General features: G+C 43.3%; 1 protein-coding gene across 1 annotated transcript in view; it reads right to left on the bottom strand.

Annotated features, from left to right (window-relative positions):
- Window positions 1–21,996, bottom strand: part of LOC129859683 (collagen alpha-1(XXVIII) chain-like) — a 28,862-nt gene that overhangs the window by 1,223 nt on the left and 5,643 nt on the right. The window contains exons 5-32 of the mRNA XM_055929746.1: window positions 20,577–20,630; window positions 20,444–20,488; window positions 20,232–20,258; window positions 20,097–20,141; window positions 19,565–19,609; window positions 19,321–19,374; window positions 11,781–11,849; window positions 11,610–11,678; window positions 11,405–11,473; window positions 9,100–9,168; window positions 6,442–6,510; window positions 4,967–5,035; window positions 4,784–4,852; window positions 4,604–4,675; window positions 4,421–4,489; window positions 4,216–4,287; window positions 4,047–4,115; window positions 3,886–3,954; window positions 3,667–3,735; window positions 3,514–3,582; window positions 3,317–3,385; window positions 2,473–2,541; window positions 2,269–2,337; window positions 2,102–2,182; window positions 1,935–1,970; window positions 1,809–1,845; window positions 1,116–1,673; window positions 327–595 (exon numbers count right to left, since the gene is read on the bottom strand). Coding sequence (XP_055785721.1) covers window positions 327–595; window positions 1,116–1,673; window positions 1,809–1,845; window positions 1,935–1,970; window positions 2,102–2,182; window positions 2,269–2,337; window positions 2,473–2,541; window positions 3,317–3,385; window positions 3,514–3,582; window positions 3,667–3,735; window positions 3,886–3,954; window positions 4,047–4,115; window positions 4,216–4,287; window positions 4,421–4,489; window positions 4,604–4,675; window positions 4,784–4,852; window positions 4,967–5,035; window positions 6,442–6,510; window positions 9,100–9,168; window positions 11,405–11,473; window positions 11,610–11,678; window positions 11,781–11,849; window positions 19,321–19,374; window positions 19,565–19,609; window positions 20,097–20,141; window positions 20,232–20,258; window positions 20,444–20,488; window positions 20,577–20,630 — 2,430 coding nt within the window. The remainder of the gene's footprint in view (window positions 1–326; window positions 596–1,115; window positions 1,674–1,808; window positions 1,846–1,934; window positions 1,971–2,101; window positions 2,183–2,268; window positions 2,338–2,472; window positions 2,542–3,316; window positions 3,386–3,513; window positions 3,583–3,666; window positions 3,736–3,885; window positions 3,955–4,046; window positions 4,116–4,215; window positions 4,288–4,420; window positions 4,490–4,603; window positions 4,676–4,783; window positions 4,853–4,966; window positions 5,036–6,441; window positions 6,511–9,099; window positions 9,169–11,404; window positions 11,474–11,609; window positions 11,679–11,780; window positions 11,850–19,320; window positions 19,375–19,564; window positions 19,610–20,096; window positions 20,142–20,231; window positions 20,259–20,443; window positions 20,489–20,576; window positions 20,631–21,996) is intronic.

Here is a 21,996-nt window from a genome sequence, read left to right as displayed (position 1 = left end):
GTTACCATAGTGAGATAATGTACAGTAGGCTAAGAGGAGACAGTGTTACTATAGTGAGATAATGTACAGTAGGCTAAGAGGAGACAGTTACCATAGTGAGATAATGTACAGTAGGCTAAGAGGAGACAGTGTTACTATAGTGAGATAATGTACAGTGGGCTAAGAGGAGACAGTGTTACTATAGTGAGATAATGTACAGTTGACTAAGAAGAGACAGTGTTTTCATTAGTTCAATGGAGCATGCAAGTCATGTCAACTATACATTGACAGTAGGTTGTTTTCTGGCCAGTGCCTCTGCTAAATTTCTGTTAATGTGCTGTAAAGACCTGTACTATGGCAGTGCCAGGGTTGATAGGCTGGGTTAGGTCTACCCTGCCACTCTGACTTTGAGTGCCGGTAGTGGTGACTGTTCGCCTCCTGTTGTTGAAGTCCTCCTGGTTGGTGGTCCCATAGCCATTTCCATAGTTCCCATTTCCATAGTTCCCATTGTTCCCGTTCCTGTATCCATTGTTTCCGTAGCCGTTGGTGACACGGTTGTATATCAGATCACCGTTCTCGTCTTCACAGAACTTGCTGACGAGCTTGGACTCCAGAGCTGAGAGAGAGAGCCACAGGAGTTGTGATGACTTGGAACAGGTGATGAATCACATTGTACTGGTATTAGCCTTGGAGACTTCGCGGCAACTTGATGCAGTTAACTTGGTACATTAGGTACATTTACAGACTACACCGTATAATAACAGTAGACCTATTGCTAACGTAGGGGCGGGAGTTTTTCTTCACTATGTCAGCTGACCAGGGCCATTCAACATTCAGATAACATTGTAACGGCCTAAAGCTTCATATGACACCACCTACAGATGACACTATGGTGTCTTAAAGGAGGCCTGGGTAGGACCAAAATGTCATACATATTAATGCATTTATGTTTTTAGATAGAAATGTCAAATATTTGTCAACAATCCTTCCTGCAAAGGACTATTCTATGGATTACATTGAGTGATAATCCCAAAGTCTTTTTTATTTGGGTTTTGTGAGGAATCACTCTGATATGACTACACCAACACGATAAACCAACCAACTGAATGTAACACCAACTTGCCGTTTTGCCTTACCTGGCAGCGTGTTAAAGTCATCAATGAGGTACATGTGTTCACTATCAGGGTCCGACGCAATCAGGTTGAGCTCCCTCAGGAACTCGTCCTGCGTGGGGTCCGACGTATTCACAATCCCCAATGCGTACATCTCGATGTTGGCTGCATGTGCCTCCCGAACCGCAATATCCAGCTTCACCGACTCCCGCTTATCAGTCTGTCCGTCTGTAATAACTATAGCCACTTTACTGACCCCCTTGCGTGAGCTGTAGAAGGCTTCCTGGGTGGCTTTGCGGATGGCGGTGCCCGTGTGGGTGCCCTCACCTATATAAGGGATTTTTCGTATGGCCTGTTTGACATCCTGCTTGGTCCTGTGGCGCGCCAGGTTGAACTCTAGCTTGACCTCCAGGCTGTAGAGGACCAGGCCGATGCGGGTGGCATTCCGGCCCACCGTCACGCGGTCCACCAGAGCCGCCACAAAGTCCTTGATGATCTCAAAGTTCTCCGGCCCTACGCTCTCCGAGCTGTCAATGACAAACACCAGCTCCATGGGCCGCTCCTTGCATTTGATTCCGCAACCTGGAAACAACGCAGAGGTATATGATTCTGACGTAGAAAAGGCTGTTTTCCAGTGCACTCTCGACAAGGCCTGCTGTATGTTACAATCGATGTTAAATGATACTACACAAGCATGACAAATAATGTTTTATTTACCACAAATCTCCTTGATCATTTTAATGATGTCTTCTCTCTGTGGGTCAAAATCCGGATTGACATAGTGACTAAATGGAATAAAAAAAGACTATGTGAAATCAAAAGACAGCTAAAGATTGAACTTACTGTGAGGCCCATGTCACCTTTGAATCCTGGTGTGCCCTAAAAGAAAGCAGTACAACATTGGTCTGGTCAGTTTCTACTCTGATTGCAGTTAATTGTTTATTACAGCATGTATCCATGTTATCAAATGAATCGCCCTGATTATAAAAGCGACCCATGACATGACTTACTGATTGGCCAGGAACTCCAGGGTCACCCAAATCACCTTTGACCCCCTTCAGGCCCCTCTCCCCTCCAGAGCCGCGGTCACCCTGTCATAGAGCCAGACAACACAAGGTCAGAGGTCACAAAAGTTCAAATACACTGCCGTATGCTTCAAATCACTGTCTGTCGTCACCTTGGCCCCTGGGAATCCTTCCCCTGGTGGCCCCCGAGGGCCCGTCATGCCCTGTGACCCTGCCTCACCCTGAAAGGGTCCACAAAATAGAGAGAAGATTTGTCATGCTCAACTCAACATTTTAAAGAAACAAGAACATTTTTGTTTGCTTGCTTAGTTTGAATAACTATAGAAGTACCACTTGAAAACAAGAGTGAGACCTACCTTTGGCCCCTGAATACCCTGCCCAGGGGGCCCCGTTGGCCCTGGGGGGCCCAGTCGTCCAATGCCACCCTAGAAATGAGCAGAAGTTATAACTATATGTACAACAGCAATTAAAAAGTGTCAGCACAACACAGCCCAACCACACTGCACTACCTGTGTCAAACCTAGCTAGCCATGCAAAATAAGCTAAGCTAAGGGACTAACCGTTCACTTTTTACTTAACAAACGTAGACTTAAAAAGTGACCTGATTTCACAGGGCAGCCGTTTCACGAGCAGGTAACGTCACAGCTTGAGTGTCTCTGGCTTTACTGTTCATAGTCTGACACATATAAGCAAGCTTAGTGTATGAGACCAGACCTACTGATGTGACGGACAGGGCTACCTCAACCCCCAGGTCTGCCCGCTCCCTAGGGCTTCTGGGGCTACAGAAGATGAAAAGCCTGAAGAGAAACCTGGATGTAATATTATAAGCTAGACTGCAGGCTCTGGGTATTGCGTTGGTTATAGGCACCCTGGCCCCAATGGTTCTCATTAGACCCTTATGTTGGGATATATTCACACGTTCTTGGAAGTGTGTGAAAATGATATATGTCCTGTGAGAATGAAACGCTGATTATCACAGCCTTTGAATACAAGGTCCCTGGGGATAGGTGTTCACATGTACAAGATGGATCTGAAATGTGGAGTCTGCCAGCATGAGGTAATACTAGTATCAATCACCATGAGTCAGTGGGTTTATGATGGCGCTGAACAAGGCTAAATGGGTTTCGCATCAGATCTAGGATTGATTCTTTGCCAACTGTTTAGCAGGTTAGCTTCTTCATGTCAGACTACAATACATACCGGTAGACCTTGTAGCCCCTCGCCTGGGGGGCCTGCTAAACCTGGCAAGCCCCTGAAGCCAATATCGCCCTAAATGGGAGAAAACACACAGCTATCATGATGTCCTCTGCTAATTGAGGTCTTCGGTTCACCCAGGGCTGTTGTCACTATCCAAAATAACCCAGATCCGACACTCTCACACAGAACCATATCTTTACCTTTGGTCCAGGGATGCCCAGCCCCTCCAGGCCTGGTTCACCAGGAAGCCCCGGTAGACCAGGAGCTCCCTACAAACCACAGGTAAACACTAGAGTCAACACTGGTACAACTCATACAATAGCAACACATGAATAATCAGCAGTATTGCTCACCGTAGGGCCAGGATAACCATCGCCTTTGGGCCCAAATGGACCAGACGGACCAGGACCTCCACGATCACCCTAAAAGTTTATGTGATTAAATAAAAGTACATCAAGATTCAAATAAAGAAATATCAGTAAATCAATTAATTATGCTGATTATTCCGATAAAAAAGTAAATCCTATGAATTATTCCCTATTATTCTAGTAGTGTGGCATAGTGTGTCTCACCTTAGGACCAGGCAGTCCGTAGCCCGTCTCTCCTAATGGTCCAGATGGACCAGGTGGGCCAAGATCGCCCTGAGACAGACAGAGTTACAATATGGTTATGATATGGCATAAACCTCATCTACATGGTGAATTGTAGGCATTTTGGGACAGAGGGCTGTTACCTTAGGTCCTATGATTCCCCGCCCTGGAAGTCCTGGCATACCCAGTCGACCTGGTGTCCCAGGCTCCCCCTAGAAGAGGTCAGAGGTTCGAAGTCAAAGATCGCAGTGTGACCACATTACACTACAGTACAGAGTGCTGACTGATGATAATTGAGGACAATGTCTTCACCTTTGCGCCAGAGGGCCCAGCGATTCCAGGAGGCCCACCCAAGCCCCGAATGCCCCTCTGTCCCTGGTCTCCCTATGGCGAGAGACATCATTCGTCAAAAAAACAGCACAGAAAAGCAACCTCAGAATACCACAGCTGTCCAGATTAATGAAGATGAAAATCTTGAAGCAGCGATGTGAGGAGAAAAACCTGGGAATCTTCTTACCTTCTCACCCTGGGTGCCAATCCCCGCAGCTCCCTCTGGTCCCCTCAGACCACCAAAACCGGGTTCACCCTATATAGACAAACACAAACAGACACACAAGCAAAGCATATGAATTCAATGGTCACATTCAAAGAGGTACAGTATCAACCTATGGTACCGGAGAGATGGCAGAAGGTGAAATACCTTCTGTCCCGGGGCCCCATCCTCTCCTGGGAGGCCAGGAAAACCAGCCAATCCTGACGCTCCTGGCTCACCCTGAAGAGAGATCGTTGGTTGTCTGTCTCACATCACATCGACTACATTTCCAAATGTAACACCACACAGAGGACAAACTACACATTGCATTTCCATTAGAGGACTCACCTTAGCCCCAGGTTCGCCAGCCCCTCTCTCTCCTGTTGAACCAAGCTCCCCTGGTAAGCCCTGGTCACCCTGTGGATGAGAGGAGCACCCATACGCAGTCATTAGCATTAGCGATAGCCTAAACATGCCATAACCACAATTGATCCAAATGTAAAGTCAAGGAAGAAGCATTCAAACACAGACCTTGGGCCCTGGATATCCATCTCCTTGTGGGCCCCTGCCCCCTGGTGGACCCCGAGGCCCCTCTATACCCTGGTAGGACAGGAAGCGCAGGGCAGTCACATTAGGGCAGTAATCCATAAACTGTTTTATTTTTATTTCACCTTTATTTAACCAGGTAGGCCAGTTGAGAACAAGTTCTCATTTACAACTGCGACCTGGCCAAGATAAAGCAAAGCAGTGTGACACAAACAACAACACAGAGTTACACATGGAATAAACAAACGTACAGTCAATAACACAATGGAAAAAAAGTCTATATACAGTGTGTGCAAATGGCGTGAGGTGGTAAGCAATAAATAGGCCATAGTAGCGAAGTAATTACAATTTAGCAAATTAACATTGGAGTGATAGATGTGCAGATGATGATGTGCAAGTAGAAATACTGGTGTGCAAAAGAGCAAAAAAGTATATAAAAACAATATGGGGATGAGGTAGGTAGATTGGATGGGCTATTTACAGATGGGCTATGTAATGAGATATACCTGCTGGAGCGCATGCTATGGGTGGGTGTTGTTATCGTGACCAGTGAGCTGAGATAAGGCGGAGCTTTACCTAGCAAAGATTTATAGATGACCTGGAGCCAGTGGTTCTGGCGACGAATATGTAGCAATGGCCAGCCGCCGAGAGCATACAGGTCGCAGTGGTGGGTGGTATATGGGGCTTTGGTGACAAAACGGACGGCACTGTGATATACTACATTCAGTTTGCTGAGTAGAGTGTTGGAGGCAATTTTGTAAATGATATCGCCGAAGTCGAGGATCGGTAAGATAGTCCGTTTTATGAGGGTATGTTTGGCGGTGTGAGTGAAGGAGGCTTTGTTGTGAAATAGGAAGCCGATTTTAGATTTAATTTTGGATTGTAGATGTTTAATATGAGTCTGGAAGGAGAGTTTACAGTCTAGCCAGATACCTAGGTATTTGTATTTGTCCACATATTCTATGTCAGAACCTTCCAGAGAAGTGATGCTAGTCGGGCGGGCGGGTGCGGGCAGTGATTGGTTGAAAAGCATGCATTTTGTTTTACTAGCGTTTAAGAGCAGTTGGAGGCCACGGAAGGAGTGTTGTATGGCATTGATGCTCGTTTGGAGGTTTGTTAACACAGTGTCCAAAGAAGGGCCAGGTGTATACAGAATGGTGTCGTCTGCGTAGAGGTGGATCAGGGAATCACCCGCAGCAAGAACGACATCGTTGATATATACAGAGAAAAGAGTCGGCCCGAGAATTGAACCCTGTGGTACCCCCATAGAGACTGCCAGAGGTCCGGACTACAGGCCCCCGATTTGACACACTGAACTCTATCTGAGAAGTAGTTGGTGAACCAGGCGAGGCGGTCATTTGAGAAACCAAGGCTGTTGAGTCTGCCGATAAGAATACGGTGATTGATGTATGGGTGATACTTGGTGAAACCTGTAATAATGAATAGGTGGGCCTACGTACCTTCTCCCCCTGAATGCCCAGGCCTGGCAGGCCGACAGGCCCTGGAAAACCTGGAGGGCCAAAGCCACCCTGAGGGTCACAAAGAGAGTCGTTGTTGGCATCATAGCTATAATTACACCAACACCAGCTCGAGGATGTGTTACAGGAAAAGTGAATGAAATAAATATACAAAAAGTACATATACATTTATATACATTGGTTTGGATAATCTCCCTTTCATTAACTGTTATTAAATGAAGGGAAAGTAGTCAACATAACACAATTACTGTGTTAAAAATCCTCCTGCTAGTCCCCTTGCTATTAAATAATGAGAATGTTCACACAATTGACTATTTTGATAGGCAATAAAGTAAACAAACTCCAGAGCCAACGACCCAGTAATACATGCATGCCTCATCTATAAAATGCCAGCATGATTCACGTTATAGTGTCAACAGAGCTGTTATAAAGTTACATTGCGTAAACACAGAATGTTAGCTAACTGCAACATTCACCCAAACCGTTAGCAGCATTCTTGCTGAAGGATTGGCCTCATATTAATTTTTTTATTTCACCTTTATTTCAACCAGGTAGGCAAGTTGAGAACAAGTTCTCATTTACAATTGCGACCTGGCCAAGATAAAGCAAAGCAGTTCGACACATACAACAACACAGAGTTACACATGGAGTAAAACATAACAAACATAATACAGTAGAAAAATAAGGCTATATACAATGTGAGCAAATGATGTGAGATAAGGGAGGTAAAGGCAAAAAAAGGCCATGGTGGCGAAGTAAATACAATATAGCAAGTAAAACACTGGAATGGTAGATTTGCATTGGAAGAATGTGCAAAGTAGAAATTAAATAATGGGGTGCAAAGGTGCAAAATAAATAAATAAATACAGTAGGGGAAGCGGTAGTTGTTTGGGCTAAGTTATAGATGGGCTATATACAGGTGCAGTAATCTGTGAGCTGCTCTGACAGCTGGTGCTTAAATCTAGTGAGGGAGATAAGTGTTTCCAGTTTCAGAGATTTTTGTAGTTCGTTCCAGTCATTGGCAGCAGAGAACTGGAAGGAGAGGCGGCCAAAGGAAGAATTGGTTTTGGGGGTGACCAGAGCGATATACCTGCTGAAGCGCGTGCTACAGGTGGATGCTGCTATGGTGACCAGCGAGCTGAGATAAGTGGGGACTTTACCTAGCAGGGTCTTGTAGATGACCTGGAGCCAGTGGGTTTGGCAACGAGTATGAAGCAAGGGCCAGCCAATGAGAGCGTACAGGTCGCAGTGGTGGGTAGTATAAGGGGCTTAGGTGACAAAACAGATGGCACTGTGATAGACTGCATCCAGTTTGTTGAGTAGTGTTGGAGGCTATTTTATAGACGACATCACCGAAGTCGAGGATCGGTAGGATGGTCAGTTTTACGAGGGTATTTTTGGCAGCATGAGTGAAGGATGCTTTGTTGTGAAATAGGAAGCCAATTCTAGATTTAACTTTGGATTGGAGATGTTTGATGTGAGTCTGGAAGGAGAGTTTACAGTCTAACCAGACACCTAGGTATTTGTAGTTGTCCACATATTCTAAGTCAGAACGGGCAGGTGCAGGCAGCGATCGGTTGAAGAGCATGCATTTAGTTTTACTTGTATTTAAGAGCAGTTGGAGGCCACGGAAGGAGAGTTGTATGGCATTGAAGCTCGTCTGGATGTGATAAAAATATGATGAAAGCACTGCCAATATCCCAAGAATAAATTTCACCACAAAGCTAACCTTGCCAAGACTAATCGGGCCAAGAACAAACACCATTTTAATTATCATCAGCTACCGGAATTCTATAAGTGTTCATTCATAATGGTTCATTCATAATGGTATATTTAAGCAATAAGGGCCGAGGGGGTGTGGTATATGGCCAATATACCACGGCTAAGGGCTGTTCTTCTGCACAACACAACACGGAGTGCCTGGACACTGCCCTTAGCCGTCGTATATTGGCGATAAACCACAAACCCCCGAGGTGCCTTATTGCTAGTATAAACTGTTTACCAACGTAATTAGACCAGTAAAAATAACTGTTTTGTCATACCCGTGGTGTAGGGTCTGACATACCACGGCTGTCAGCCAATCAGCATTCCGGGCTCGAACCACCCAGTTTATAAATGTCATCAATTCATATCCCATAATCAGTGTGGGACCGTGATTCTATTTCTGACAGTACAAATGTTATTCAGGTAGAATGAGGCTGCATCTCAATAGCGTTAAGTAGATCTCTCCTTGTCTCCTCCCCTTTATCTGAAAACACAGACTAGGTGAAAGCAAAAGACAAGAATCCTTCTGAACCAGGACTTTGTCCACCTGTCCAGATCTTTAACACCAGTTTCAATGAAGGCAAAGAGACAAGGAGAGGAGGCCACTTTAGACAATTGAGATGCACCCTTTACATCAGCCTTTACTTCACCCATAAACTTTCTTTCAGCACATCGTCCAGGCCTTGACCCCTGTGTGATTCATCACCACACAGATTCAATAGAGGCCTCATATATAACCTCAGTCTGAATGAGACCTAGATGCCAGTGCTTCTGGCCACTCCCTACCCAAGGCTCTTTATGTGTTCCTGGGGAACACTGCGTGTTTGTGTGAAGGCCATTCACCCAGATTTAGTTTATTTACAGTCTATACTGTACCTTGTCTCCTTTCAGTCCAGTGCCGGGCTGTCCTCTGGGTCCCCTCGGCCCCTCCAGGCCCCGGTCCCCCTGCGGAGACAAACACAGCTCTTTACAATTCTCTTCAAGTCTTCCGTCTCTCTCACTCACTCTCTCACCAGAGAGAGAAACTCACACCAGCCATACAGTGAAGGCAGAATCCCAATTTGAGATCTGTGCCCATAACTCAGAATTTCATCTACTGATGTCAATGAGAGATTTAGATTTCAAATTAGGATTCTGCCCTAAGAAAGCTAACCGCAACACAGATAGTTATTAATTGATGGGAAAACAATCATGATCCCGCTAACGAAAAACCACAAGGCTGCTAGTTTAATAATGTTCATAATGTTCCATTGTTCCTGAGTTTTTCCTTCCGCCTTGGCAAAAGGTTCAAGCATTCCGTTGTAATTTGTGTTAACGTCTATCTATGTGCCACGCCGAGGGTGGTTCGCAAGGTGACAACGGACGTCCGTTTACTATGTCTGTTCCTGCATGAGAGACAGGAAGGCTAAACAGGAACGTGATAGGGGTGCTGGAAACTTCTTCAAACAGCTTCCCAGCCTCGCATGCATCCACTCTGGACCTCCAAGGAACGTTCCAGGGAGACCACACGGTCGAGGCGGGTTGTTGAGATGCCGGAGGACATGTTTAGTGTTACTCTCATTTTTTCAGCAAAGGGGTTTGGCACCGAGCGAGAGTTGATCAGCACTGGTGGAGATGGAAACCACAGCGACCAGCTGAATGTCGTTGAAGGTTCTTTGTACTTAATTACTGCAAGAGTTACGCTCCGACAAAAAGAAAAAAAACTGAAGTAAATTACACAATAATCAAAGTTGAAGCCGAGAGAGAGAGAGAGAGAGAGAGAGAGAGAGAGAGAGAGAGAGAGAGAGAGAGAGAGAGAGAGAGAGAGAGAGAGAGTGAGAGCTGTGTATGTGTGCAAAACATATCCATTCCTCAGAGGTTACCTCAGGTCTAGGGAGAATACACTCTGCAGCTACATCATTAGCATTAGCAATACCTGAGGACAAACCAGAAACAGAACATACCTGCAACGGAGCTTAGATAAAATGTACACATTAATCCCCCATAATCTTCAATTTCTTCACCCCAGCAGGTGCTGATGACAAGGGTAGCAGCAAAAAAAAAAAATTTTTTTTTAAAAACTCTTCAGTTCTGGAACTTGTCAGAACTTGTGACTAGCAACAGAGCACTGCTGCTCATAACCAGAGCTGTGTGTCTGGGGTCAGTCTCAATGCAGGAGTAAAAGCCTTGAGGCCATCTCTAATAGTAGAAGCTTCTAGATGACTGGTGGAAACTCACACCGTCACTCTCTCCAGGGTAAACTGCCAGATAAATATCTCTAATGGTAGGATCTTTGAGTGGACTGAGGTTTCAATGGAATAATGCAATAAAGGATACGTCTCTTCAGTCAGTTGACTGGACTATTATGAGCCGAAGTTGCGACTTCGCCAAACAGACATTACATTTGGCATGATGTTACTTAAGTGCGTTCCCAAAACGTAATCAAGCGTTGTTTACCCAGACCGTTCAGGAATGATCAAAACAATTGTTGATCTGTGTTACCTCACCTGCCACTGGAAGCGTAATGTTATCCTTGTCGCTAAGTAGGCCATATAAATCTATATAATACTGTCAATACCGTAACACAGATCTCTTTCTAAAGGAATGGCATGTTTGCATTGATGCTTTTACGACCATTCTCTTACAAGTCGCAACAAGGGCGTAGGCTACAGTATAACATAATATCTTTATGAAGGCAAGACACGCACTGCAATGGAAATAGCATAGCCGTATCCTGGTAACACTTGAGTTCAGAGGATATGTTAGAGCAGGGAGAAAGAGAGAGGTCTGGTTTGGGCAGATGTAGCCCATGTGTGCCTGAGCAACCCAGTGAAAAGCAGATGGACTCATTCCTTCCTTCTGGTATCGTTTGAGTGACTCACTCCTTTCATGTTCTACAGGGGTTCTGGATAGCTTCTGGGGGTTTCCCAGCCCAGGGCCTGTATGGGTTCACCTGATGTCCTTTTAGACTCTGAACTTCGCCTACCTGCATGCTCGAAGTTGCTCCTTAGTAGAACAAGAAATCACTGATCGATAGATCCATTGCACGTGACACTGTGATACCAAATAGAGGTGTAATTCAGATGGACGTTTATGGCGCTGTGTCTTCTCCTATAACCATCATCCGTGTGATGTTCCTGGTTTTACAGCGACAGATCTGGAGCCCAGACCGGGACACATCTCTGCAGATGCTCAGTCATACCTTTGGCCCGGCAAAGCCTTCTCCTATAGGACCCTTCTCTCCTTGGACGCCCTGTGGCCCTTGAGGCCCCTGTGAAACACAAACAAACAAATCAACAGACTTGAATAACCATAGACTCCATACATAGCTACATGAACACCCATTTCACTGAGTCATTTATGAGTATTCATAAATGCATGCGTACATTGTGGTCGCGCTAACTCACCGGTAGTCCAGGTTCCCCTAAGCCAGGTGGTCCAGGAGGCCCCAGTCGCCCCTGGAACCCCACATCACCCTGCAGAGAGAGTTGAACACCCGCGAAGTGAGATACAACAGGTGGTTGGGGGGAAAATGTAATTACCTCATTTTTCAAAACAATGGGGTGATGGAGTGATACCTTGTGTCCAGGAAGTCCAATCCCAGTTTCTCCTTGGATTCCAGGTGGCCCAGAAAGTCCCCGCTCACCCTACAAAACACACACGTAACCATGCAGGAACAGACACACACCCAATTCAGTATACAGGAAAATCATATTGAAATGTGCCTGGCACAACAACAATTCATAAATCTGTCTCTCTCCCTCCTTCTCCTCCACTATAGGCCAACAAGAGCAGAACTCTTTGAACGAGGTGACGTAATTTCCATTGAATTCCTCTTGTCTTTAAACTCACACCACCATCACTAACCCAACCATTACCTCACCACATAAACCAATACACACACACAGCACAACACACACACAGACCTCAAACCTTAACTTTTTTCCCCGCACACATCTTCCATCAATCAAATTCTACCAGGGGTTCAGGCTAGCACTAGGTGTTCTGAAACTCCTTGAGAATTCAAATCACTATTGGTAAAAGACATTATTCAAACACAGTGCCCTCCGTAATTATTGGGAGAGCGAATCATGTTTTCCTCTTATGTCGCTATGCTCCAAAAGTTTGGATTTTAAATGAAACAATGACTATAAGGTAAAAGTGCATTGTCAGCTTTAATTTGAAGGTATTTTGATCCATATCGGGTGAACTGTTTAGAATTTACAGCACTTTTTCTATATAGTCTCTCCCCCCATGAGAAAGTTAGACACACAAATATCATACCCCCCCAAAAATGCTAACCTTCCCTGTTATCGTTATGGTGAGAGGTTAGCATGTCTTGGGGGTATGATATTTGTGCGTCTTTCTCACTCATCATTATTGATGATTCACTCAGGATGATCCGTAATCATGGTAGCATCCACATTAATGTAGGAGTGTTTAGAAACATATTCTATTCTTAAATTACAATAAAAGTGACTCCAATATGACACAATACATTTATCATTAATTTCTATTGGGCACAAAATAATCTGAAACAACCAAAACAAATAGCAAATGCATCCAACAAGTTTGTAGAGTCACAAGCTTGATGTAATCATTGTATGCTATGAATATGGGACCAAATACTTAACATTTTACTACTTTAATACACATAAGTGAAATTGTCCCAATACTTTTGCTCCTCTAAAATTGGGGGACTATGTACAAAAAGTGCTGTAATTTCGAAACGGTTCACCCGATATGGGTGAAGATACCATAAATGTAAAGCTGACAGTCTGCACTCTAACCTCGTAGTCATTGTTTGATTTCAAATCCAAACTTTTGGAGTATAGAGCCAAAAGAAGAAAACGTGTTTCACTGTTCCAATAATGACGTATGGCATTATAATAGAAGTAAATCAACATGCTTTTCTACAATAACGAGAACAGTGTGAGAAGACAGCAGAGATATCTCAGTGCGTAGGCTAGTCTACATACTGTTCTCTTTCCAACATGTGGTCCGAAGCTAAATGTCAGACATTAGTCTGCCATTCATTTGATCTTGGATGACAGTCAAACAAGCAACATGATTTTTTCCCCAAAACATTAAGCCTCTGAATTAAGCCTCTGAATGCTTGACTGTGAGTGTGGGCATATGTCAGACTTGGCAGTAGTGTTGCTGAGAGAAGTTTGAAAAACAAACTGACAAGATAATAACATGATTATAATCCCTCAACAGGTCTGTGGCGTTCATGCAATGACTGATGATACTTAGCAAGTAATGTATCCATTCAAAACATGAATGCACACATACTTGGTTAATGCCGTCTGCTTTTGGGCCCCACTTAAATTTGTCTGTCAGTAGCTCTGGTCCAGGGCGTGACATGCGGCTTGCTGATTGGCTCAGCATCAGCAAACCGCACGGAACACCCTGGACCAGAGCTAGTCAGTCTACTCAGTGGGACCGATACCAGTGTTGTAAGACCACATATTGAGTATCTCGGTCTTGTCTCGGTGTTGGACACATGTGTACTCGGTCTTGACTCAGAGTAAAAAGAAAAACGTAGAATTATCATCTTCCATTCAGTCAGCCATAAAACCACTTCAACGGGCCAAATATATACAGTCCTTTCTTGAATCGTTCATATCCTAAATAGTCTTTATATCTATTATAGACATTTTTGTGCAGTCGCAAACCTATTGGACCCAGGCCAGTGTGACAGGTTCGTGATTCTGAATGTACAGCAACCATAATACCAGCGCACTCATGTAAGAGAGTGCACTTTTTGTAAAACACGAAGGGCCAGTGGTGTAGTGGAGGGTATACGCAGGTACTGTATAAGCCGTACAAGCCACTTTTTTTTTCTTCAGTGGGCATTGCGTATACGCACTTCTTAATCCCCACTGATGCGTACCAAAGTAGTGTAGTAGAGGTATACGACTTTTCAATTATGTTGTACAATAGAGAAATCATACACAAAGTAGTCAACACAATCGCAAAGCACGTGAAATATATGCACATGCGCGCCGCACACAGCATGGTTTCAGCGGAATATCATCTGCAGGCAGCAAGAGCAAGAAGCTCTTATTAACTAGTTGTCCCATGGAACAGCTCACAGAAGAATGACATCGGTAGCCGGTAGGGTAGGAAAGACATTTCAACTTATGATATCTACCGGTAAATGCTAACTAAGGCAACGTTGGGTATGCAAACCAGGTATTGAAAAAGTTTGGTCCGAAGTGTTGGTTAGTAGGCTATTTGTGATGCGCAATTGTCATCATGTGCTGTTAGCATCAGGGGCGTAGGCATGGGTGGACGCAGTCCCACCCGCTGGGGAGCCAGGACCTGCCAGGCGCAGTGGTGTTTAATCATATATGCCAAGCCCAAATATGACCAATAAAAACATTTAAATGATAAAATCATGCATCTTTCGTCTCTCTCTGTGTTTTCATAATTTTACGTCAATTCACAAGTGGCTGAATCTCACCGGAGAAATCATCCGAGTGAGGGAAACAGCGCCCCTCCATCTCAGTATGTGTAGCCCATGTATATGATTCTGTCAAGACCAAAAGAGTATAACATGTTGCCGCCATACCATTTGATTGATGCTAGCAAGCGTTTGGACTCCCTTGATAAATAAAAAAAAATAAAAAATTATCCAACAAGCGCTGAGCTGAGCTCAACTGTGGGTTGTCCCGGTGCAGCAAAATGCCTCCCTAAAAAGAGGCCAGTTTGGATTTAGCTTCAGACCAATCAAATCACTTCATTTGCAATCGCCATTTTCAGAAAAACATGTCTGTTTCTGGTCTGCTTGTGTTGATGTCCTGCAGTAGCTAGATTGCTAAATCGGCCCTTTGGCAAACCATGGATGGAGATGGGGATTTGGACTTGTGGTATTGAATTAATTGTCTGTACAGGCCAATGATTATGACGGTGATTCTGATCTAACCATAAATTAATATGTTGTGCCACTGGCCTGAGATGATTAAAGTTCAATATGTAGACTAGATGTAGCCTAGTAGGCTCATGTTAACTAGCTAGCTAGATAATTTAGCTGGTTCATTGTTGCCCATGCAACGAGGTCAGGCTAGCAAGCATTTTAGCTAGGTAGCATATGACAACAAAAGCTAAAAGTGCACTGTATGACAGAGCCATTGACCGTTTTGCCAACATGAAAGAGAGGAGGAAGACATTGGCATTCAACTAGTGTGAATGCAACAACAAAAAGTATTACTTGCACACGCTCGCACACACACACAGAAATCAGAACCAGGGACAGCCACATGATATTTAGCAACATTGATTGGACTAAATTGTTTTTGGTATTTTTACGTTTGTTTTCAGTATATTAAACTAAGCATATACTGTATAGCCTTGTTGATTTGATGATGTTTAAATGTTTAAGTTGAAATGGTGCTGGAATAGCAGAGGCAGTGCTGCTGTAGTCTTTGTGCTGACTTGCTGTAACTCCATGATTCTAAATCAGTAGCTGTTTAGTAAACTGCTGAAAACATTAACTTGCTTGACCATGCTGCAAGTTGAAGTCGGAAGTTTACATACACCTTAGCCAAATACATTTAAACTCAGTTTCACAGTTCCTGACATTTAATCTTTGTAAAAATTCCCTGTCTTAGGTCAGTTAGGATCGCCACTTTATCTTAAGAATGTGAAATGTTAGAATAATAGTGGAGTGAATTATTTATTTCAGCTTTTATTTCTTTCATAACATTCCCAGTGGGTCAGAAGTTTACATACACTCAATTAGTATTTGGTAGCATTGCCTTTAAATTGTTTAACTTGGGTCAAACGTTTCAGGTAGCTTTCCACAAGCTTCCAGCAATAAATTGGGTGAATTTTGGCCCACTCCTCCTGACAGAGCTGGTGTAACTGAGTCAGGTTTGTAGGCCTCCTTGCTCGCACACGCTTTTTCAGTTCTGCCCACAAATCTTCTATAGGGTTGAGGTCAGGGCTTTGTGATGGCCACTCCTATACCTTGACTTTGTTGTCCTTAAGCCATTTTGCCACAACTTTGGAAGTATGCTTGGGGTCATTGTCCATTTGGAAGACCCATTTGCGACCAAGTTTTAACTTCCTGACTGATGTCTTGAGATGTTGCTTCAATATATCCACATAATTTTCCTCCCTCATGATGCCATCTATTTTGTGAAGTGCACCAGTTCCTCCTGCAGCAAAGCACCCCCACAACATGATGCTGCTATTTTGTGATGTGCACCAGTCCCTCCTGCAGCAAAGCACCCCCACAACATGATGCTGCCACCCCCATGCTTCACGGTTGGGATGGTGTTCTTTGGCTTGCAAGCCTCCCCCTTTTTCCTCCAAACATTACAACGGTCATTATGGCCAAACAGTTCTATTTTTGTTTCATCAGACCAGAGGACATTTCTCAGAAAAGTACGATCTTTGTCCCCATGTGCAGGTGCAAACCGTAGTCTGGCATTCTATTGGCGGTTTTGGAGCAGTGGCTTCTTCCTTGCTGAGCGGCCTTTCAGGTTATGTCGATATAGGACTCGTTTTACTGTGGTAATATATATTACTTTTGTAACTGTTTCCTCCAGCATCTTCACAAGGTCCTTTGCTGTTGTTCTGGGATTGATTTGCACTTTTCGCACCAAAGTACATTCATCTCTAGGAGACAGAACGCTTCTCCTTCCTGAGCGGTATGACGGCTGCGTGGTCCCATGGTGTTTATACTTGCGTACTATTGTTTGTACAGATGAACGTGATACCTTCAGGTATTTGGAAATTGCTCCCAAAGATGAACCAGACTTGTGGAGGACTACAATTTTTTTTCTGAGGTCTTGGCTGATTTCTTTTGATTTTCCCATGATGTCAAGCAAAGAGGCACTGAGTTTGAAGGTAGGCCTTGAAATACATCCACAGGTACACCTCCAATTTACTCAAATGATGTCAATTAGCCTATCAGAAGCTTCAAAAGCCATGACATCATTTTCTGGAATTTTCCAAGCTGTTTAAAGGCACAGTCAACTTGGTGTATGTAAACTTCTGACCCACTAGAATTGTGATACAGTGAAATAATCTGTCTGTAAACAATTTTTGGAAAAATTACTTGTGTCATGCACGAAGTAGATGTCCTAACTGACTTGCCAAAACTATAGTTTGTTAAACAAGAAATTTGTGGAGTGGTTGAAGAACAAGTTTTAATGACTCCAACCTAAGTGTATGTAAACTTCCGACTTCAACTGTAACTGTTGATATGCAATAATAGCTTTCTGGACTTCACCAGACAGATGTTGTTCTCCGGTTTTGTGATGAAACAAGCCTATGTGTAGTTGAATTTATGCCGCCACTGTGTGACTTGTCTTTTTGTTGTCACGGCCTTATTATATATCTCGTGGCGTATGAATGAATGGGTTAGGGAGCAAACAACGCAAATATCAAAACATAGGTTGTAATTATTTTTTACTGGCTTGGCTTCCTCAGTGATTTTGCCTACGCACCGCTACTGGCCAGGTCCACCCAATCAGATTGATCTGGTTTAAGCATTATTGTGGACTTGAACATATTGTTTTGGTATAGGAAAAATACAAAAATGTTAAGTGTGATTTTGAGAGTAAAAAGCTGAAAAATCTATAGGAAAACTCATTAAAAACATAGGATAACATTTTTAAATGTTTCACACCGGGTGCCTTTCCTTCATACTGTTTGGGAACTTTTTGGCAAAATTAGAGTATACCCGCTTCTCCAGGCACACCACTACACCACTGCATAGGGCCGATGGAAAGACAACAGTCACACACAGCATGATGTTAAAGGATAAGTAGTCCATTCACTTGGGCATAATAAGCCAGTAGGTCCCAATCATAAGAATACTAAAACACAACCATTAGGCATTTCCTTACTTCCCATAGAAGAAAAAAAAACATTTAAAGTTTAGCACACAAAGTAACTGGTCACCTAAAGTTAAAATGCAACAAAGTTTCATACACATAAGTTATTATCAAATAGATGGCTAACAACCGCAAGCGCGCTGCAATAAAATAAACACAATTCCACTCACCAGATGATGATCATTTGAAACTTAACTTATTGTTGAAGTTATTCTTGAAAAGGGGGAAGCTAACAAATTAGTAATAACATCCTCTTCGACAACAACTCCTGCTGCTGCTGCAAACTAGCCTACAACAAAAGCTAACTAGACCATGGAAAAACTACAGCTCGCTATTGCATAGTGAACTGTTAGCCTCCGAGAAGTTTCCATAGGCTTTTGTAAAAACGGTCCCACCCATTAAGTCAAAATGCGATTGGTTAATTCCACAGTCATTCCAAAATATTGCCCTAATACAGTTGAATGGTAAAAGCCTTCTAGCTTGCTTCTGATGGCCTAGCCTATGGCTGATTTAGCTAGCTAGATTGATCCCCCCCAGAGACCAGCAAAAGAAAAATCCTGATTGGATCTTTTTTTCACTTCAGTGTTAACCCTTTCCTTTCCAACAAAAACTGGAGAGATTGAATCAGAACATCATTGAAAAGCATAATATAATTATAATTATTATAATAATTATTTTATAAATCCTTAGCCCTTCTTTGAAGTCATAGAAGTCCCATTTTTCCCCGCTGTAATAAGTTGTAGAGTGGCTCTATTTTCTCTCAGCATTTATTTTTTCACTATTCTGTTTGTCTAAAGAATCCGTATGTTGTTCTGAAATATGAACACAGAAATACTCTTATTATGGTGGTGATTTGACAAAATTACTATCATGGCCTTGAATGGGACTTTTTCTGGTTACGGTCTGGACTTGGTGTCGTACTGCCAATTTTCTTCAACCATGAACCCAAGAAACCAAAGACCTGATCCAAACCAGATTCCATACACCCAGACATAATTGATGTAGTCCAGCCAATAAACTATAATCTAGTTATCTGTATGGATTTGAGATAGAAGGTTACCTTTGATCAATGGGTTGAAACTAAGGAGTGGGGGAAATTCTGGCACTGACTTAGTGAATAGACATGTAAGACAGATCAGTCAGTCAGTCACACAGTAGTTGCTTTCTCTTCCATCCTAAGGGCAGATGTGGTTCCTCTAACTACTGGCTTTCTGTGAATGACACTCTGTTAATGAAAAGGTATTGGGTTTTATGAAATAAAACTCACTTTTTTCCCTATGAGACCCTCAGGCCCGGCATCGCCATTTGGACCAGGTAACCCCTGTGAGAAGACAGAATAAAGTAGTCTACAAATTGACAGGTATACAAACACAATTGAATTTGAAACTTAGAGGACAGTTTGAAGGACATTTTTTACTTGGGTCTGTCAGTGACTAACCATTGAAACTACCTAGCTTGTGACAGTCTTAACAAAGATGGCCGACACAGAGGATTCTAGAACAGAGGCTTACCTGTAGCCCTCTGTTTCCCCTGATGCCAACTGGCCCCTCAGGCCCCTAGAGAGGGAGGGGGTCAATCAGTTCATGTCAAAACATGACAAACAAACATAGGAGGCACAGTCGACACATGGTAGTATGGGTTTCACACTGTCTGCATTCATCAGTGCAACATCATAGCCCAGACAAACAAAAACTAGCCAGCAACACTAAAGGTTGACTAAAGTATAAACATAGTGATATGTAGTGACACTAAAGCTAAACACATAAAATACCATGAAACAAAAATACACTGTTGCTCGCATTTAGGGAGCTAAAGAAGACACTTTTACCCAATGGTCCCTTAGGTCATGGGTGTCAAACTCATTTAGTTAATTTTGTTTTTATTTTTTTAAATTACTCAAACCACCCAAAGTCGGGATTGGCCCCCCTCGTGGGCCGGATCCAGCCCGCATGCCATATGTTTTACACCCCTGCCTTAGGTCCTTGGTAAGGGTGGGATTAAAAAAAACATTTGATGACAAAACAAAAGAAAAATACACTGTACCCTGTCTCCTTTGATTCCAGGTGTGCCACATTCTCCTCTCTCCCCCTACAAGAAAAACAAGGTAGGTACATTGTGTCATATTTACTAAATACTTGGAAGCCCAGAGGGATATTAATCTGGAGATTAATACTCTACCTGCTCTCCTTTGTAGCCCGGCTTGCCCTGAGTAGAAACAACACAATCTTGGTTAGCAAGGAGACAGTGATCAAAACATTGTCACAGACCATAAAACAGAATCCTTGTCTTTATAGTTAGCAATACTGAGTTGTTGAAGTCTGTGCCAATAGCTGTGTACACATATCTAATAATATAACAGCAGGTGTTTAGGGTATGCCCTCTGTACTGACCTCTTCCCCATCTCGACCAGGAAGTCCACTGAGCCCGCTCTCACCCTGTAAGAAAGAGAGAATTAAGGTTTTGAAAACAGAATGACAGACTAACTGGAGGAAGACACACACAGGCAAAGCAAATCACCAATACCTTCGATCCTTTAACACCTGGGTTCCCATCATCTCCAGAATTCCCCTTCTTGCCCTGTGGAGGGAAGGGAAATCACATCAGCATGGTATGGAGAGAAAAATACGATTTGTGGTGTACTCCTCAACAGCATCTGATCAGTGTGTGGCAGCTGCTTCTGGTTTGACAAACTGCTTTTTGGGTCTGTTATAGGATAATGGCAGTGATTACTGTGCACAGGCCCTAATATTAAAGTACATAAATGTACATCCAGTGAGGATTCCTGGTTTTGACCCTCTAGACTGTAATATTCTACAATGTCTGGTCACCAAGGGAACAGTCTACAGTAGAAATTGTCAGTTAGGTGAAAGACTACAATGACCTACAGTTGAAGTCAGAAGTTTACATACACTTAGGTTGGAGTTATTTAAACTCGTTTTTCAACCACTCCACACATTTCCTGTTAACAAACTATAGTTTTGGCAAGTCAGTTAGGACACCTACTTTGTGCATGACACAATTCATTTTTCCAACAATTGATTACAGACAGAGTATTTCACTTATAATTCACTGCATCACAATTCCAGTGGGTCAGAAGTTTACATACACCAAGTTGACTGTGCCTTTAAACAGCTTGGAAAATTCCAGAAAATGATGTCATGGCTTTAGAAGCTTCTGATAGGCTATTTGACATAATTTGAGTAAATTGGAGGTGTAACTGTTGATGTATTTCAAGGCCTACCTTCAAACTCAGTGCCTCTTTGCTTGGCATCATGGGGAAATCAAAAGAAATCAGCCAAGACCTCAGAAAAAAAATGTATACCTCCACAAGTCTGGTTCATCTTTGGGAGCAATTTCCAAATGCCTGAAGGTACCACGTCCATCTGTACAAACAATAGTACGCAAGTATAAACACCATGGGACCACACAGCCATCATACTGCTCAGGAAGGAGACGCGTTCTGTCTCCTAGAGATGAACAGACTTTGGTGCGAAAAGTGCAAATCAATCCCAGAACAACAGCAAAGGACCTTGTGAAGATGCTGGAGGAAACAGGTACAAAAGTATCTATATCCACAGAAAAACGAGTCCTATATCGACATAACCTGAAAGGCCGCTCAGCAAGGAAGAAGCCACTGCTCCAAAACCGCCAATAGAATGCCAGACTACGGTTTGCAACTGCACATGGGGACAAAGATCGTACTTTTCTGAGTAATGTCCTCTGGTCTGATGAAACAAAAATAGAACTGTTGGGCCATAATGACCATCGTTATGTTTGGAGGAAAAAGGGGGATGCTTGCAAGCCGAAGAACACCATCCCAACCGTGAAACACGGGGGTGGCAGCATCATGTTGTGGGGGTGCTTTGCTGCAGGAGGGACTGGTGCACATCACAAAATAGATGGCATCATGAGGGAGGAAAATTATGTGGATATATTGAAGCAA

Source organism: Salvelinus fontinalis, chromosome 7, assembly GCF_029448725.1.
Source record: "Salvelinus fontinalis isolate EN_2023a chromosome 7, ASM2944872v1, whole genome shotgun sequence".
Lineage (NCBI taxonomy): Eukaryota > Metazoa > Chordata > Actinopteri > Salmoniformes > Salmonidae > Salvelinus > Salvelinus fontinalis.
The sequence above is the reverse complement of the archived record's forward strand: the minus strand, read 5'-3'. Positions and strand labels throughout refer to the sequence as shown.